Here is a 20758-nt window from a genome sequence, read left to right as displayed (position 1 = left end):
GCTGGTAGTTTGTTTCATATACATGTATCAGATTCAATTTGTTTTTTAAATTGTGCAGTAATTATCATGGTATGGTATTAATTTGTGAATTTTACTTTTTCAAATGCACAGTTAACTGTGTTCAAATGCAGTTAGATATTTCATTATTTTCTTAATATTTAATTTTTTTAGTGTGTAATTTATACTAGAGAATGAATCATTATAACTTTACTGTTGTTAGTATTTTTTTGCTGTTATTGTTGTGTTGAGCTGTTGTGCCTAGGAACCATTATCACATTCTTGATACTGATTAAGTCTTGTCCTTCCCTATGCACTCTTTTCCATGCCTTACATATCCAACTGCATTCAATACTAAAGGTTCTTTGCAGTGTTCCTATGACCCCTAGCTGCAACAAATTCCTAAGCACCTAAACTTAATGTTGCTGTGCTGTGATTGTTACCTATCAAAAATATTCTGATTTAATCACTATCAGTATGACTATTCTTATTGACAACTCGGCAATGGAACCACCCTATAGAGATGGCACTTGGATTCCAGTGCTGAAACAGTTTATGTAATACTCAAGGTGTTCTGTTTCATTTGCCTACCAGTTAATTTGGGGTTTAGCTTATACTTGAGCCATGCTACTTATATTAGTGCCATCCCCATGTGGTGAGATAGAGAGTGAGCTTAAGGGAACCAACTTTCACTGGTGTCAGTACAGGAGAAATAACTATGGTGAATAGTTGATGGTGGCTTGAATAATTTTCTCTTACATTTGTTACTCTCTTTTAGTGATGGAATGGCCTTTTGAGGTTACTTGGCTTCACTGTAGAGTTTATGTATTCTGTGTTGAAGCCTGGCAAGATGGCTACAAAACTGGGGTAGTCTCTTTGCCCATATTTGTAATAAAAATATCTCTCAGTAATCTTGTACTCTCTCTTGCTATTACTTCATCTTTCATATTTTATCAGTTTTCTCCCATCTTGCTGTCCAGTCTCATACCTATCACTTCATAATGCACCTGTGGGGGTTTTCCCACAGTTTTACAAGCAAAGTCGTCTATTTCATTAGTTTACTTTTCTGCTCTATCTTGATGTTCAAACTCTAAAATTCCTTTTATTTAGCCTGATTACTAAGAAATGATAATGTTGTTGGGCTTGGATTGCATTTTTAAAGCTCAGTGGGAGATCTGGTGAACTGTCATCCACTTGAAAGTGTTTGAACCTAATTTTACTAAGAATATTCATATAGATTTCTCAGTGGCTGAACTATCCTCTAGAGCTTGTCTGTGGATTCCATGGGTAGTTTGGTTCCTTTGGGGGGTTAGGGGCTCAGCATCCTTTCCAGTTTGCCTCCCAACATAATTAGGGTGGAAACGTGTTTTCTTGCAGTATCCTCAGTCCCATCCTGGGGGTCTGGCCAACACTTGTACCACAAATTATACTGGTGTCATTCCTTCAAGGTAGGGTAAGGAATGGCACTATAGAGTTGGTTCCTACCACTGTTATTAGTGAAGAAGTGGATTCCATGAAAAGTTATGGCCTCTTTCAAGATTCTCAGATATTTTACAGTACAGGCAGTTCCCAGTTATCGGCGGGGGTTCCGTTCCCAACTGATAACCGAAAGTTGGTGATAATAGCGCTGACCCCTGGTTATCGGTGCTGATATCCGATTGTTGGTGCCAGTAAGTGGGGACCAGTGCTGATAACCAGGGATCAGTGCCAATAACTGGGGGTCAGCGCCGATAACTGGAGATTGGCGCATATCGGTGCCGAGGATCCAGTTATCATCGTCACCAGACAAGTGCTGTAAAACCAGATCGCTGATAATCGGGGACTGGCTGCATTTGTATTTTTTATCTACATGGATGATTCTGTTAAGGACCCATGTACCCTTGGGCTTGTCAGGAAATCTTGACACAGTTGATGACCACAGGTGCAGATCAGGTTAAAATGCCATAGGATATTTAAACTATGGTCCCCTCTGGTCCTTACCCAAACCAGTTAAAGGTTGGATACTGGAAGGGAGAAAGAAAAGCCTTGAACAAGGTAGAAGTCATTCCAGCAGTATTGAGAATGTCTTGTGATAAATTCTTTTAGTATGTCTTGTGATAAATTCTTAACTTTGAGACTTGATGAAGTTCTATATCTTTGAAGACTATATGGAGATTTGAAAATGCTGAGGCATGAAGCCAAAAGGAAACACTATGAAAACAAAGTATGACTCGTATAACTTTTAATCAGAGTATTTAGTGTCCTTTGCCTCAAATAACTGCTAAAGTTCTTGAAGGAATAATTATCAAAGTAATTTCAGGACCAGAATGTTCTCTGTTGTAAGGCAAATTGAAAGTGGAGTACTCTGTCCACAGCCACTTTTTTTTTTTATTAACCTTTGACCTGCTGAAAACTTCCTTGGACAATAACAGCAGCTCAGTATTGGATAAAAGTAAGGCCATAGATACCATCACCTTTGTGATGTTTTTATTGCCAAGTTTATGAGTATGTAAATCAGCCTTGCCATAGTAAAGGAAAGTAAGGAATTTGTGTTAACTGTGGACAGAAGTCACAGTAAATGCAATTGTGGAGGAGTATTTGCTTCCTCAGACAAAAGATGTGATAGGGATATTTTTGGGAAAGAGGTCTTGGCAGTGTCATGGGGCTCACTGCATGGAGTTGTTTGGAGTTTTACAAAGAAAACAACTTTCTCAAAACCTGTAGTATATACTAGTGATAAAAATATGCAGGTTCACAGAGTCTTAGACAAGATAACTAATCTGTAAATCTAGTACTTAACTTAAAACTTATGTTCTAAAATTCTTATACTGTTCTTGCAAATAAGTACCAAGTACACCTTAGATTTTCCTATGTCTAAGGATTCAAACAAAAAATACAGAATAACACATTGTGAGCAATGCATTTTTTGTCAAAAGACACAGACAAATGTAAACAATCTCCTTCCTTTTCAAGGCTTCAGTACACAACAAGGATATCCACAAATTCTCTTTCAACATAGGTTCAATACTAGATACAGAAAGAAGCCAATCCCTTAATAATTAAAATGATTGCTTTTACCAACTTTCACCTTGTCACCAAGGCACACAATTTGTAATTCACGAAAATATCACTTCAAAAAAACATTTTTATAACAAAAATACAGTAAACCCCCTGTATTTGTGGGAGATGTGCACTGCACCGCACCCCCCCCCACAAATAGCTAAAATCCACGAATACTTAGAACTGCCTATTTTGATAAACACACAAAAAACTCTAAAAATGCTTATACCTGAGTATTTGAATAGTTTTATAACAAAAAGTGCATTTAGTCAAGAAAATATGAAAATACAGTAATTAGTGAATATTTCTCAGTGAAAAATACCGTGAATGGGCTGAATTATCCACAAATAATGGGTAGATACGGTCCACAAAGAAATCCGTGAATATGTAAGTCCGCGAATAGTGAGACCGCGAATACGGGGTGTTTACTGTATACCTTCACACAATTATTTTTAATGCATCAGAAATAAGTATTACTTGCAAAATGTAAAATAAAAACCTTTCACCAACTTCACTTCAACTAAAGGAACAGTTTCCTCTTGAGCTTTCTTTTCCAGTTTGTCAAATCTCCTCATTTAGGTATTTCCAGATATTCCCAATATCTCTTTTTCTTCAAAATAAGAGTGTACTGCACTTATGGTAAATCCCAACTCTTCTAAGCTGAGGCACTGGAGTTACTGGTAACCAATGCAGATTACAAACAGAGCAGCTTCCTTCCAGCTGTCAACCCTCAACTCCACATCACAGTCAATCCACCTCTACATGGTTACTGTTAGGGTCCTAAAACAATCTGAAACAAGATGTACATTAATAGTATGCAGAGTTAAGTGCACTCTGTATAAAGAAATAATTATGGTAACAAACAATATTTCACAAATAATAAAAATTAACAAAAATAAAGTTTCATAAATACAGAATATCCTTTGTCACTTCACTCTGCCTCAACAAGTACTCCCAAATAGTACAGTACTTACAAACTTACAATTATATACATAGTATTTACATATTTTTCTTATTTACAATTTACCAACTTACAGTTTACAACTTAACAACTACTCACATGTACTACTACTACTATCAGCTCTCAAACCAGGAATCCTTCTCACTAACCTGACTATCCTGACATTCATCATTCACTTCTAAACAAAGATTCTGAATCACAGGAGGTTTAGAGTCAGAAAACCCACTAAAATCTGCAATCTCACTACATATCTGACACAACAACTCATCCACTTCATCCATTTATACTTTCCAAGTTACCATTTACTTTCTCATCTGTTTGATCACCTATATTTCCTGGTGATAACTCTTACCCTGCTGTTGGAAACAGAAATCCCAAGTTCTGTCATGATCTATCTCAGTCAATAACTCTTCACTAATTGACTCACTGTGCTCTTAAATTGCATTCCTTCTTGCATTCTTCCTTGCTTTGGTTTGACTGTTTCTTCTAACATTAGCTGTTTTTCATTCAAGAAACTTTCTTCACTGTCAGCAATTCATCCATAGCTTCCATTCTTAACCCTTAAGGGACGGCATAATTTATCAATGTGCAGCACCCCAGACCGGGGAAACTTTGAGGTCGGCAAAATAAAAAAAACTCGCATCAATGGAAAGAGAATGACACATACATTTACACTGTATAAATAAAAAAATTCTAAAACATTTTCCCTACCTTCCACGAGAAGTTGAAAATGACTATTTACAACTCCTTGTGGGGCCTCATTTACAAGACAATCGTAAATTTTACCAACTTATATATGCTTTTTCTAATAAATAAATTTATTGTATTTTGTAAAATTATTATTACTCTGCTCACACAATATCAAAACAGATAAGAAATAAAAGCAGTAACAAATTTTTTGCGTATTTGTCTAAATATTTCACTTAAATTACGAGAAGGAAAATTCAGTAACTTTTTTTTTACTTTTACATGCTTTTTCTAGTATTTCTTTGCAATTTTCTTCGTAAAATTACATTTACAACCAACATACTATCGTAAAAGACAAAAACAAAAAACAACAGCAACCCCTTCATATATTTACAAGCAAATTTACAAAAAAACTCATGTGAGAGAGAGAGAGATGCAGTACCTTCCCCCTTGAAGTCACAAGCATTACTGATACTGGCCTAACTCTCACATCTGTATAAAAGTTGCCATTAGTGAATTTATAGCATATAGAAGTATTGGCACCTTTGTTTCGAATCATTATTACCATAACAGTGGTGCGTAATTCTGTTTCACACTGGGGCTCAATCCGTCCACCTCCACAAACCTGTTTTACTTCACACTGAGGCTCAATCTATCCCTTAAGGGTTAAGCATTCATATACTGTATGAATTCTAGGATATTCAGGAGGTTCTCTCCATTTATGCAACTGATTGAAATGCATTCTAATCACACTTACATTGTCTTCACCTTCACTTTCCAATAAATATCTCCACTCATTCGATCAAACCTTCCTTACCATATACAGACCTTCAAACTTTTCTTGCTATTTAATATTCAATCTACCCCTCTCAACTACTTCTTTTGGTGCTTTGTCACCCACTTCATAATTCATAAACCATTCATCTGCTCTTCTCCATTCATTTCTTCCATCTTTATTCAGCTGCATTTGGGGCATGACACATTTCTCAAAATTCATTAAGAAATCACAAGGAGACTTACCAATGCTCTGAATTATGCATCCATTATACACCCACCGTGCTTTACCAACATGCAAATCCCATTGATTCCTATCTTCTGCCATCATTTGCAACATTTCACTCAAGGTCTTCACCATCCTCTCTGCTAATCCATTTGCACTTGGCATATACAGGGTTGAATATGCAGGTTCTACACCCAAATCACTTATACATTTAGATGCCCTCCCCAGCCATTACTGCTTAACAGTTTCACACACACACACACACACACACACACACACACACACACACACACACACACACACACACACACACACACACACACACACACACACACACTGGAAACATCACCTTACTCAACATATCCGCAATAACCTTACTCCTTGTATGCTTGACAGGCGTCAGGCACATGCAACATTTATCCATATGGTCCACCATCATAATTCTTCCCACAGATCCACTTCTTGTCACTGGTAAAGAGAGTCGATCACAACCATCCTAAATGGCTCATTCATTCTTAATTGTAATACTTGTATACTTACATACACTCATTGATATTTTGCTTTCTGACATGCCTCTCACATCCTAGCCACATCCACACAGAGTTTTTCTAGGTACATAGTAAACACCCACCCTTTCATACATTCAGTCAGCTTATGCTTACACATATTTCCATATGTGTAATGCACAATTTTGCAAATACCAGTTCCTCCAAAAATTGAAAACACATGTACAGACATAATTCCATTCATCCACTTCTACACAAAATAAACAATACCTTAACATGAACCAGTCTTTCCAGCAAATCTTTGGCATTCTCTTGACATTACATTCCATTTAGCCACAAGTAATCTCAATTGCGCCATAAGACAAACAGTTTGCATATGCTCAATATCCTCTGCTGTCAACCATTCACACTCTCTTACATCTACATGCATCATTCCAACAAAATTCACCATATGGATAGCCCCCTTTTGCATTCTTGAAATTACTCATCCCCCTCTTAAGAGTAACCCTTTTCCAACATCGACTGACACATCATTCACTTTAAGGAAGTCATTACCAGTCAGAAAACAGTAGGACATCTGCTCCTTGTTCAGTGTGGCAAACCGATTCTTAGTACCTTTCATTTCACCTTTATTTATAGCCAATGTAATCTCTTATCATGCCATAATTTGTTTCCCTCCTATTCCAGGAATACCTATATACTCACAAACTTGAGCTCAAGGTTCTGTGTATACTTTTCAATCTCATGAGTTACATTTGCACTTATCTAAGAAAGCTGTGCTCCCATGACAGTCAATCCACAGTATTCACTCACATTTATATTTACAAGTACAGTCATACCATGACCTTTTCCATGCATACAAAAGTTCAGTTCTCTCGGATTCTTTTCTATCTCTTCATCATAGTCTTCCACATCTAGTACGACTTCTTTTGTGATCTCCACCTCATCCTTGTAGTCATATGTCTGTATCTCAGTAAATCCAGTTACAGTATAGGGTATCCCACTCAAGCATTGTAGATGTATCACACACTCACTTCTCACCTCCTCAGAGTGATATACTACAGGTTTCCCATTCCATAATGCACACATGCATTTATACCAAAATAACTCGCTACAAACAACACCTCTTATATTGCGAGTGCACCCAGTTCACACGTAGTCTTTAACTCATTTATGTACATCCTCGCTTACTTCAAAGCAATAGGTTCTGGTTTGTTTGTACTTCATCCATAACTTTCCATTTCAGCTCATTTATAATCTCAGGAATCATTGCATTCAACCCATCTTTCACTAGTTTTTCAAGCCATGCCAAACACTTGAGAACATAGAATTGCCACCACCTCTACTTGCTCTTATGATAGTCAAACCTTTAGGTAGATATTCTGGATTTACTCTATCAGATACAGGTTCATTCTTGCTCACAGGCAGCCTAAACATCATATTAATAGGCAATCACATTCCTTCCACTGGGCACATATTCAGCTATAATCAGATTAATGCACGTCCTCAAGGATATACCCAGCAATTTATATCTATTCTTCATTCACTGAAAATATACAGTACTATGGTTTGGTGATCTGTCTTTACACAATACCTCACACCGTACAAAAATGGACATACAGCAGTACCTTAAAAAAATAGTGCAGCTAACTCCCTTTCAGTCATTGAGTACTTTCATTCAGCCAAATTAAATGCCCTACTCATATTCCCTACCACCCTTTTTTTCCCACCCCATTCACTATCTCATATTGCTTCAAACATCTTCCCATTTAAAACTCTCTTGCATCAGTATACACTTCATGTGTTTTCAAAGTTTTACTGTAGTCGGGGTATGCTAGCTCTACAACTTTTGCAATCTTTTTTTTTTAATCATTTATATGTATTTCCATTCTTTCATCCCACTTCAGCACTGTATTCTTTCACCCTGTCCATTCAGTTAGCAGCTTCACAGTCCCTGAATGGTTCTTCATAGAACTTGTGGCCAAACTCTGTGAACCCAACCCATGAAATTCATGCAGTGACCTAGAGTTTGGGAATTCCCTTACTTTTGCAACAAACTCCTCTGATTTCCACAAACTTGACTCACTCAGTAAGTGTCCTAAAGACTGTACAGTACTTCCTGTTTACACCATTCACTCCCACTTGTTCCATTTTCTGCAATACTGCATCCACCATTCTGATATGCTCCTCAGTCATCTCACTCATCAAAATACCGTCAGTGAAACCAATCAATCTCTCTCTCAGAAACTCATTCAATATTTATAGGTCTCAGGAGGCTGCAGGGGCATTAGCTAGGCCAAAACTTTAATTTTTGACATGAAAATTACCCTCCATTATTAGCTTTATCTGCTGCTACTTAGCACAGGTTTGACAAGTGTTAAAATTGAAACAATTGTTAACAAGCCAATGCTCCCAAGAGTTACTCCCCCACTCTATTAGGGGGTGGGGGTAAGACAGTGAGCGTTTTGGTTGATCAGTTGTCTCTTGTCGGTATGACCAGATATGTAGACAAATGCTCTAAACTTTGTTTGTTTTCTGGGTTAACGATTGGATCGTATGGTTTTGGTCTGTATTTGGCAGTATGGATTCTTCTTCTCTATCTTCCCTATCGAAATCTGTTAGATTTCGTAAGGTAAGCTACAATACCAGACTGAGTAATTGACGTACTTATGCATGAACTTGTGTGGATTATCGAGAGGTGATTTAAGATTCTGACAATTGTCATGATCTTTGTAAAGATTGGTCTTTGGGAGAGTTAAAGAGAATAAATTGCCAAATTAGAAGAGAAAGGTAGATTTAGGAGAGAGTAAAAGAACAGTCTTGAATCTAGGTTTTCTTTAGAATTAGCACCTGGTCAAGAAGTTAGAGATAAGTCTGTAGTTTCTTCTTCAGTAGATGTAGATCCTTCTACACCCAAATATGAGCTCAGGGTAGTAGGCTAGATTTAATGCAATTAGATTGATTCAGTTAAATGTAGAGTTGAATTGTGTGTAACTATTTGAGTTGTTTGCAGTGTGTGTCCAATGCATTGGCAGGGACAGTGTCCCCTCGCTCCTATGGCTACTCCACAGACACAGCCTTGTCCTGTCCCATTGGCTCCACCTGCCGACAGCCCTGGTAGTCCCAGGTGTTTTCAGACGAGGACTCCCCAGGATGTTCAAAGACTGTGCCTTTTGTCTCTTGCCTTTGCTTTCAATCCTCCATGGACAGAGTTAGATTGATTCGTCCAAGCCAGATAACCGATTATGATCTGTTGTGAATGCTTCCAACGTGCAAGGCGTCATGCCTGCCAGTATGCAAGCAGACCAGAATTTTAATTTACGTTAATTTTTTTTTTTTTTTTTTTTTTTTTATGTTATGAATAAAACTTGTCATGAATGACATTATAGTGAACTATGTACTCATTGCATATCTGTTTTATTTAACGTTCTTTAGGTACAAAGCAGTTATATATTTTCATTAGCGTAAAAGAAAGAAAATTACTCATCAAATAGAGATCTTTCAAATTCAGTATTTTGTTTGGGAATAATTTGTGTATACAGTAATTAGAAGTTCATATTCTGTCTTGATCGCAGCTTCAGTTGTTTTGGGCTGTAAGTGAACTATGTCAATGATCTGCTGATCTTGAAAAAGGCCGAAAGCAACAAGGTCATGCACTTCTATGCAAACTATTTACATTTCCTTTCTCTCTTTCCCTGTACAATTATATACAGTTATTAATGATGAGGTGATGTCCATTCGCCTATTTCCCATCTAATTGATGAGTCGGTTGACTTTTTCTACCCTAATGTGAAGTTAGGGGAGTGAGGCAAGATTATGGAAACTTTTTCATATGGAAAATATATTTCTTTCTTCATGTAATTGTAATAACAGTTTTTAGAAGGTATATGTTAGTGATCATGCTTAATTTTTCTTTTCAAACTTTGGTTTCTTCATCGGCCCCTCTTTCTAATTATTGACAGTGGTTTTTTCAAAATGATTCATACATTTTTCTCAAAAAGGTGTTTTTTATCATGTTATTCTGTTATACAATGCTATCCACATGATTAATAATATTCTAATGAGAAAAACACATTTCCTTGCAAGTATCGAAAGAATGAGTTAATGTTTGGTGAACGAAATCTACTGGAAGAGTGTTTCAAAATTATTTTGGGTGAATGTGTGGGTAAATTTATTAATCAAAAATATTATAAGATACACAAGGATGCATAGTCAGAATTGACTAAAGCAAGATCATTATTATTATTATTATTATTATTATTATTATTATTATTATTATTATTATTATTATTATTATTATTATTATTATTATTATTATTAGTATTATTATTATTATTATTATTATTATTATTATTATTATTATTATTATTATTATTATTAAAGTTCCCAAAGAATAGGGCCTGTAAATGAAAATAACAAAGACATTCTGAGGAAAATTAAAATAATACACAGAAAGAAGTAAGTAAAGGTAAAGAAATCAATATAAATGTAAATTAAGGTTTGTAGAAAAGGAAGAAGGCTGTGCATCATTTAAAATTGCATGAGAACATCAGCGTTCATGACCGATAAGGCGGCTATCCAACATGGCATAAAAGGCCTATGGTACTTGGCATTATGTAATATCTTGCTTCCTCAAGATGCTGTGCAAAAACAGTAGCACCAACTAATTCCAAGTTTATGGGCCAAGTTCCCAACTTTCTGTGATTTTTTAGTATATTTCCTCTCATAATATCTAGGGTTAATGTTGTAAACCAAAGTGCTGAATAGCTTGATTTCTTAGAGAGGAAAATGTTCTTAAGTGGTACTTACAAGTTTTTGAAGAGGCTCATTCCACAATTTTGTCACAGAAGGAACAAAACCCCTATAAAATTTGCCACTCAGCCTCTTAGAAGAAAGGGCAAGACTTGAAATTAACTATATATAGTGCTACATGATAAAGGATTATCATAATTTTGAAATATCACATACAGTACTTTATGCACAGTGAGCTAATTAAGCAATGCTGCCAGAGGTTAATATAAAAATTTGATGAACTCAACTTTTTGCCTAGCTATTTAAGATATGAATCAGCTGTTGAAGACCAAGCAGTGTTACAGTATTCAAGATGTGGAAGAATAAAAGAATAAAACTCATCTCAGGATATATAAGTCTCCAAAGATCTTCAAAGATCTTAGTATCATAAATTTTTTTGCAGGTGAAGAAGAGTTAGACCAGTTGTGTTTTTCAAAAGTGAATTTACAGTCAAGAATGACACCTACATTTTTAAATGAGTTGCTTCTAGTTGAGAAAACACTGTCAGTAAAAAGATTTGGTTGGGCATCTCAGAGGCCTAGGCCTGTTAAGCATCATACTTCGAGTTTTCCTAGGGTTTAACTTCATCTCATAGTTTTCACCATGCACTGATGTAGCAAAATCTCAGTTTCCAAGAGATTCAGCAACTACAGGTTGATACCCAAGCAATGGAATAAAAGTAAAGAGAGTACCATCATTAGCATAAGCAGTCAACTTGTTTTCAAGGCCAGAATCCCAAATTTTGTATATAATTTAAAAATTAGTGGATTCAAATGACTATCTATGGGAACAGCAGAGATTAAATTAGTGTTCTTGGCTCATTACCTCTTAGATTATGTACAGTACATAAAATACATGTTTGGGTAAGTAAACAAACTTAAGGCATATGAAGGTGTTGGTACTTTCATTCTATTGATCCAATCTCCATTTTATAGGCCTGCCATTGCTGAATTTCCTAATAGAAATCCTGCTAAAATTAATTTATGGTGCAAATTATAGACCAAAGTTGAACTCTAACAAAACTCAAAGTATGATTGTTTGCACATAAAGAAGATTAGAGCATTCCACCCAGATCTTTTCATTCACAGTGTTTCTTCAGCTATATGTACCTCATGTAAAACTGTAGGTGTCAGTCTTGATCACAAATACACTTTTAAGAAACCTACTCAGTCTATTGGCAGCACAAAAATTTTGTATTTGGAAGTCTTTCAAGATTTTATGAGACCTGTTGATCTTGATTATTTGCTTTATTTATCCATGTTTTGAATAGTGTTGCTGTGCATGGCCCTCAGCAGTTGGCTCTCATATTTAAATTGTTTGACAAAGATTGTTCTATACTGTATATGTTGTTAAATCAGCTGGCCAGTCACTGTTGCTTTTGACATTGCCTGTTAGACACTGCCATATGTGGAAGCTTTGTTAGTAAAAAAAAATTGTTTGATATACAAATCAGGTGCTGCACATACAAATCACACCCTTCCCTTTGGGTATCTTTACATTTAAGAAGCAGACAAATTGCTCATTAGCTTGAAATATTGTTGTATGACTCAAACATTCATTGTGCTGTCAGCCCAGAAACTGCCATTCCTGCCTTTCATCAATACAGCTAGTAACCGTGGAATCAAAGATCTTTAGATTTTTTGTGGGACCTTAAGCCCAAAATGGTGTAGTAGTTTGTACGTTAACACCTTGGTATCACGGTAATATTTCATATGGTGCTAATTAATCGTTTAAGTGATACTTTTATTTGTAAATATGATCAGAAATACTTTTGTTAAGATTGCTGCATATTATTTTCTGGCTACAAAATCATGTTTTTGATCTATGCAATAGTTCCCTAATGATATACTTTTCAGTGTTGGTTTAAATTGTATCACTCAATTTCAGGGATATTCAGACAACAACAGGAAAATTGAAACGAGCTGTTCTGCAATTCACTCCTGAGTCTTGGACTGCTATGCGATGGCTAGATCCAGCATGCACTTACATGCGTTTTCTTGCTGTAAGTCAGCTGGTAATTTTCTGGCAGTTATCAGAATTGAACACATTCTTTTTAAAGCACATCTTTGAGATGCCACCAAGCCACCCTTTGGTCTTCATGAGAATATTCTTATTAGGAGCAATGTCTGCACCCACCATACGGTAGGTATATTTGTATGCATGGAAAACTATATTAAATATAAGAATTTAAAACAATAGATACAAATCGTTGGCTTACACAGTATTCATGTTTCAGTATAGTGGGTAATTAGCGAGTGAGTTTTGAAAAAGTCTCATTTTCTTGCATGGTGAGAGGTTTCCCTCCAGTGGAATAAGAACCTCCACACCCAGTCTCAAACCCTCATTTCCAATGTAAAACTGACACTTTCAACCACCACAGTTATACAGGGTTGAATATGTAGGAAAACAGCTTAAGGAATGAACACTCCTTCAGTTACAACAGTGTTATCAGGTAAGAAAGATGTTATATTGTCAATCTTCTGGTTATATGGTGTTGCTTAAATTTCAGGGTGCAGGAAGTGCTAGCTTTGGAGATGTGCCTGTGAATCTAACAAATTGTTTAGAAAACAGGGACTGCTTATCTTGTAAAGCAGATGTGGCACATAACTTATTATTACCATTTTGTATTTTAACGAGAGCACTGACATGCATTTCAGTCTCCTGACATGACTGATCCAAAGAATTGTTTTTAAATCATGGGTGAAGACTAAGGTAAGACTAGTACTGGGTAAATCAGAGGACCAGTAGGGACAAATGAAAAGTAGAAGCTATTGAAAGTTTATTATAAAGTTGTTTAATGAAACCATTTTATCACAACTTGGAACTGTCATAGGACTTGCCTGTTGAGTGGTTCCTTTTGTGATACCTGTAATTTACAGCTAGGGAAACTGGAGAGAATGGGCAGCTTGGTGGAAAAGCCAGAAAGAACCTGTAATTGACAGCTAGGGGAAACTGGAGAGAATGGGCAGCTTGGTGGAAAAGCCAGAAAGAACCTGTAATTTACAGCTAGGGGAAACTGGAGAGAATGGGCAGCTTGGTGGAAAAGCCAGAAAGAACCTGTAATTGACAGCTAGGGGAAACTGGAGAGAATGGGCAGCTTGGTGGAAAAGCCAGAAAGAACCTGTAATTTACAGCTAGGGAAACTGGAGAGAATGGGCAGCTTGGTGGAAAAAAAGCCAGAAAGAACCTGTAATTGACAGCTAGGGGAAACTGGAGAGAATGGGCAGCTTGGTGGAAAAGCCAGAAAGAACCTGTAATTTACAGCTAGGGAAACTGGAGAGAATGGGCAGCTTGGTGGAAAAGCCAGAAAGAACCTGTAATTGACAGCTAGGGGGCAGCTTGGTGGAAAAGCCAAACTGGAGAGAATGGGCAGCTTGGTGGAAAAGCCAGAAAGAACCTGTAATTTACAGCTAGGGGAAACTGGAGAGAATGGGCAGCTTGGTGGAAAAGCCAGAAAGAACAAACTAAGTAATTAGCAGAAAGTAATGCAGTTGAGGCTGAAAGGATCCTTTGTTATCACGTGACTCCAGCAGCCTGGTTCCCCAGAATATGCTGGTGTATAATTGTCACTTGGATTCTTTTCTTAGCTCTATCCTCTCCACTCACGTCCACAAGTTTGTGCTAATACCAAATTACTGAAGTTTCTCATATGTCTGGATGATCCCTTTCCTGCTTGTTCAGTGTTGGTGGATTAACTTCTTTAAGGGCTCCCTGTCAGCTTTCTGGTGGGCAAGAGCCAGGAATGGTGATCCTTGTTTCCTCCTACACATTTAGGAATAAACTTATAGCTGCAGAATAAGGGCAGTTTTCAAGGTTGCTTCCCATTTCATGCAATACCACTACAAGCTGATAGAGAGAGAGAGAGAGAAATATTCTTTTTTGCTGTATTTGCAGTTTATAATTCTTTAGCTTCTTCAGACAACTCTTTCTTTGTAGAGATCCACACTACAGCTGTCAATCTCATTCACTGCCTGTTCATCCATCCACTGCCTCTAGGGTGCTTTATTTGCTGTCTGTCAGTTTAAGGATGCAGTATCAAGACGGTGTTTTCTTTCTTTCATTTGATGCTTTCTCTCATGCCTTGGGGATCACAGCTTCAATGGTTGTATGGTGATCCATCTGCTGGCCTCTCACTCTATGTTGTAGTGGTTTTTTTTGGATGGGGAATGTCAGTTGCCAATGGTTGTGATAATTGTGGGAGGCATGTCATACTGGCTCCTATCCAACATATTCCCTTTTGCAGAGCTCCCCTCCTTAACCCTATCTGGTGCAAGTGTTCAGATATTTCAAATACCATGATGCAAACCACAGATTCAGTACCGACACAGCATGAGTGGTAACTGAGTGTTAATATAATAAATTTGAAAGTCTCCCAAATGTTGTACTGCATGAACTTGCCTTGAAACTGCTTGTCTCAACACTGATGATCATAACAGAAGTTCTTGGGAACTAATGTGGTATCATTTGCCCACTAAAGGCAGTTTCATTTCATCTGTCTACCCACTGGTGATGATGTGACACATGCGCATGTGTAGCTCAGACTATTTCTTTAGTCAAATATGAATGTTTATGTATACAAGAATCTTCACACCTTATAAACAAGCTGATTTGTATCGATAATATACCTATACAAGCACAAGAAAGATGAGCTTGTATCAGTCTACTCATATCAAACACAAACGAAGGAAGGCGCTTTTAATAATTATGTTTTATCTCACTGGTATACCCCAGGCTACATGTAGACCTAATCCCACAAACTATTCAGCTCAGAAATTTTTGTTACCATTCAAACTCTACTCCATGTAGATTTCATTTATGAACATAAAAATTTTATTCTCTACCAAAGTTATATCTTCGTCCGTAAACTGGAAAAACAACCTTTAATGATGTTAAACATTAGAACTCGAAGCACTGACAAGCGAACAATAGACCTATACCAGATATTTAATTTTAATGGCCTTCTTTTAGGCACATTTTCATTTCAAAGTAGTAAGAATTACAATACTTGCATAATGTAACCATTATTCATTCTATCTAAGTCTTTTCAATGCCTTCCTTCAAAAAAGAAAAAGTGTAGGCTAGCCTTTTATGCAGTATATATGTTATCAAACACGGAGGGTGATAGGACCTCAATCAGATTTCAAACTTTTGCGCGATAAGTTATTTGGCAAAATACTCCTGAAATTGCCCAATCACTGGCCTATTATAAAGATTTGTAAGTTCAACAACAAATTTTATAAACATGCAAAATATTCTGAAAAGAAAACTGGAATACTATAGCCATGCATCACCTTCCATCCAATGTTGCAGCTTCATGCCACATAGACAACAGTATTCCATGCTTTTTCAAATATTGACTCTACTCACAATTTGCATGCAAGAAATAATTGAAATAGCTTTTACTTGTGCTCGCACAGTGAGGTGTCTTTTGAGCTACCCACAATGAGACAAAACAGTTACAGGAAGACCATTGTGTATTTGTTTGATCTGCGTAGACTAGTAGATACAAGCTTGTCTTTCGTGTGTTTGTATTGTTTTATTATCAAAATAAATCTGAATGTTTATTACTTGATAGAAGGTGTGAAGGTTCTCTGCAAATACTGTATAAGCTTTCAGATATGTTACTGAAGAAGTAGTTTGCATCTTTATCACAGTAAGCCTAAGGTATCAGGAACATTATTTGCAGCCAATCATGTGTATGTCACATCTACCTAAAACCTGCGTTGGTGAGGCGACAGATAGAATGAATTAGACTACAGCTATTTTACTCTCCAGTAGTTTCTATTCATGCCAAAACTAAATGCTGTATATATACATACATACATTCACACATGTGTATATATATGATATATGTATGTATGTATGTATATACAGGCAGTCCCTGGCTTACGACGTTCCGAGGTTACCACGCTTTTCAAATATATTCATCAGAAATTATTTCCTGGTTTACGAAGCATGTTCCGGGATTACAACGCTTACGACGCCGATCCGACAGAAGAAATATGGCTCCAAAATGGCAGAATAATCAAAATTTTGAGTTTTTTTTATGAAAAACTCGATAAAAATGCAGATTACATCGTTTTCAATGCATCAAAAGCTTTAAAAGTAAGGTTTTCTTTGGATTTTTGACGATTTTCTATGACTTCGTTTTTTGACAATTTTCGGTTTACAACGCGGCGTAAGAACGGAACCCCGTCGTAAACCAGAACTGCCTGTAAGTATGTATATGTATATATATATATATATATATATATATATATATATATATATATATATATATATATATATATATATATATGACATTTTATCACACCGTGTCTTATATACAATCATGAAGCTACAAATGTCGCTGTAACCCTTAAAATTTATTTCTGCCTGTTGGGCGTTTTAAACGTCGTCCAAAATTGTCTGTCGAATGCCGTAGTGGACGTTGCAAACGTCGACTGAAAATGCTTTTTTAAATATTCGCGGAAAAATAATTATAGGCCTAGTTTATACAATCATGAAGCTACGGAAGATTTCAAATCCCGCGCCTCGGAGGATGCTGGGAGTTCAAATGGATCCAGCTGTTGTTTTGTTTCTGAGCGTCACCCAGGTTGTTTTGCTCTGAGCGCGCATGCGCCAATTTCCCCTTCTCGCATCAGAGAGCATCAGAGCAGCACCTTGGGAGCGATATTTTGACGCAGACGTGTTTTGTTGAACTTTGTGAGTGTTAAGCGTATTCGTGCTGCAACAGAACGTTTGCAGAGATGTCACAAAGGCGTCAGGACCGTGAAAGGCGCATACTGCCTGTCGGAAGTGAGAGTGTGAGGCGAGTTTTAGACTAGGATGCTGGAGAAGGACCAGCAACCAAACTGACCCAGCTTCTCAGCGGCGTGTTGTTCGCCCACGTGTGACCTATGGCGACCAAGGACCACATCCCGTTCCTTTTATGACCCCTAGGAAGCATCGGGTGTCCTGAGGGCATCCGAAAACATTTGGGAGGCCTCCAACAGAAGGACATAGACGAGTACTTGTCGGAGCTCAATCGAGAGCAGGTGGGAAGTCCTGATTTCGGTGGTAGCTGGTCATCTAGCGATGAGGACATCACGCCTGATGTCAGCGATGACGAGTATTTGCCCCCAATGTCCGTCACGGGATCCACAGGAGAAAAGCAAACTAGAATTTAGTGGTTTTAGTGCTTATGAGGGAGAAAGTGAGATGGAGGAGGAGGAGGATGCCCCGATTGTGGCTGGTGGGGACGATACCGAAAGTGATGGCGAAAGTGAAGGAGACGGCCCAGCTGGGAGTGTGGGAGTGCGAAGACGTGCGCGCGCGCGTGAGCGCAAACCCGTAGAAGGTCGCAACATCGCGGCAGCTCGGGTGAAGGCCGTTCGTCCAAAAGTGATGAGGGGTGGTTGGAGGACCCACCTAACATGCACCCATTCACGGCAGTACCTGGACTGACCGTCCCTGTGCCTCTCACGGCACTGGGGTTCATTCAGCTTTTCCTGACGCGGGAATTGCTGGAATTCCTGGTTGCGGAGACGGCAGATTACGCTCAGTACTGCCGTGAGGAATTGCAGACGACATTGTCGCACACGCTGGCGGGCTCCAACCTCACGGACATGGGGCATTTTTGGGGCTCCACATATTCTTTGGAATGATGCCTGCTGCCGACGTCAGGCAATATTGAGGCGGAATTTTTTTAAGTACACCCAATGTGGCGGCATTATGTCCCGTGATAGTTTCCTGGCGTTGGACAGGTATTTCAATGCCTTCAACCGAAGGGCTATACCCGGAATAACCCGACCGCCTCATCTTAGTCCGCCCAGTGTTGGAGTTCATTCGTGAACGGTGCCAGACTCGTGGTTCCTTCAAGAACCTTTCTTTGGATGAGGGTATGATGCCATACAAAGGGCGTCTAAGTATAAAAGTGTACAACCCCAAGAAGCCAAAGAAATATGGTGTAAAGTTATTTTTATTACGAAGCCAACACTGGATAAGTCGTGGACTTCTTGGTGTATTCTGGGGTCTTCTCACGCTGTGTGACACTGTCTTCGGTCTTGTGAATCGTTTCCGTAACCAGGGATACCACCTATTTATGGATAATTATTATAACTCGGTATCCCTGGCCCAGGAACTGTATGAAGCAGGTGTGCACGTCAGTGGTACCCTTCGGTTGGAGCGTGGGGCCCCGAATGTCCTCAAGAGGTTTGCTAGCCACCCGCAACATCTTGCAAGAGGAGAGACAGAGTGGCGGCGGAAGGGAGATGTCTTCGTCATCTGTTGGAAGGGGGTCCGAGTCGTGCCCATGATTACAACGAGTCATGAGCCCATCCAAGAAGAGATCACCCAGCGGAAGAAGACACGCCGGCAGGGCCGAGTTACGTTTGAGGAGTTTCGTGTCCAGCGCCCTACTGTCATCGGACACTACAACAGGCATATGGGAGGAGTTGATCTCTTTGATCAACTCATCCAGTATTATCCCTTCGCCAGGAGAACCAGGAGGTGGACACAGAAGCTCCTCAAATACCTCCTTCAGTTGGCCCTCCAGAATGCCTACATCATTTACTGTGGGTATAATTCGGACGCTCGGAGGTTGACCCACATCCAGTTTCTTGAGGTGGCTGGGAATGCCCTCATAAACTTCGATCCGGAGGAGTGGCCTTCCAACGCCGCCCCCCTGCCCCGAGCTCCAGCTCTGCCCCAAGAGGAAAGGGCAGATGTCGCTAGGTACCCCGACCTCAGAATTCCTGATCCTGCTGCCGCCGACCTTGATGATGACGCCGCCTCTGAAGATGCCGCCGCCCCACGAATTCCAGTGTCCCGTCGGGTAGCCGACCCTGTGTGTCGGCTGCAGCCAGGAGATCACACACTGGAGCTAATAGAAGGGGACAAACAGAAATGGTGCCGGGTGTGCCATATGAATGGCAAAAGGTAGCACTTTGCAGGTTAGAGGAGTGTAACCGCAAGTACCACAATGCGGTTATTTACTGGAGTGTGCCTGCCCGAGCGACACCGGAGGGCGCAGCGAGCCGCCAAAGGGCGGCCCACCAGCAGTAAGGGCGCGCGTCTCCCTCCTCCGCTTGTGCCCCGTCATGTCGGGAGGAAAAAAATGCAAGACTCTTCAATGGAGGAGGGAGAAAACAAGAACAGCATGAAGAGTCAGGATTACGAGTGAGTATTCTGCATTGATTTTATTTTTAGTTTTATATTTATGAGTGAGTATTCTGCATTGAATTTATTTTTAGTTTTATATTTATGAGTGAGTATTCTGCATTGAATTTATTTTTAGTTTTATATTTATTACAAGTTTTTTATATATCTGTATTCATTGCTGTTTTGTATATTATTTTGTTTTATGCAAAACAAAGTTTTTCACAACCATTCCTTTTAGTTATGTTTTTAGTAACAAAGTAAAAACAATATAATTTATATGTGTTTATGTATGAATGTCTGTATATATATATATATATATATATATATATATATATATATATATATATATATATATATATATATATATATATATATATATATATATATATATATATATATATATATATATATATATATATATATATATATATATATATATATATATATATGTATATATGTATATATATATATATATATATATATATATATATATATATATATATATATATATATATATATATATATATATAGATATATATATAATTTTTTACTTGGGTCTCTTTTGGGTAAGCAAAAAATCTCATGTTTTGATGATAAATGAGGCAGGCGGGTGGGGGGGGGAAAGGAAAAGGATAA

At 38.1% G+C, this 20758-nt stretch overlaps 1 protein-coding gene across 1 annotated transcript in view; it reads left to right on the top strand.

Moving 5' to 3' along the window:
- Positions 1-20758, top strand: part of LOC136841702 (phosphatidylserine synthase-like) — a 419092-nt gene that overhangs the window by 270650 nt on the left and 127684 nt on the right. The window contains exon 6 of the mRNA XM_067108922.1: positions 12869-13123. Coding sequence (XP_066965023.1) covers positions 12869-13123 — 255 coding nt within the window. The remainder of the gene's footprint in view (positions 1-12868; positions 13124-20758) is intronic.

The sequence above is a fragment of the Macrobrachium rosenbergii genome, chromosome 9 (assembly GCF_040412425.1).
Source record: "Macrobrachium rosenbergii isolate ZJJX-2024 chromosome 9, ASM4041242v1, whole genome shotgun sequence".
Classification (NCBI taxonomy): domain Eukaryota; kingdom Metazoa; phylum Arthropoda; class Malacostraca; order Decapoda; family Palaemonidae; genus Macrobrachium; species Macrobrachium rosenbergii.
Note: the sequence above shows the minus strand (reverse complement) of the source record. Positions and strands in the feature narration are given on the sequence as shown.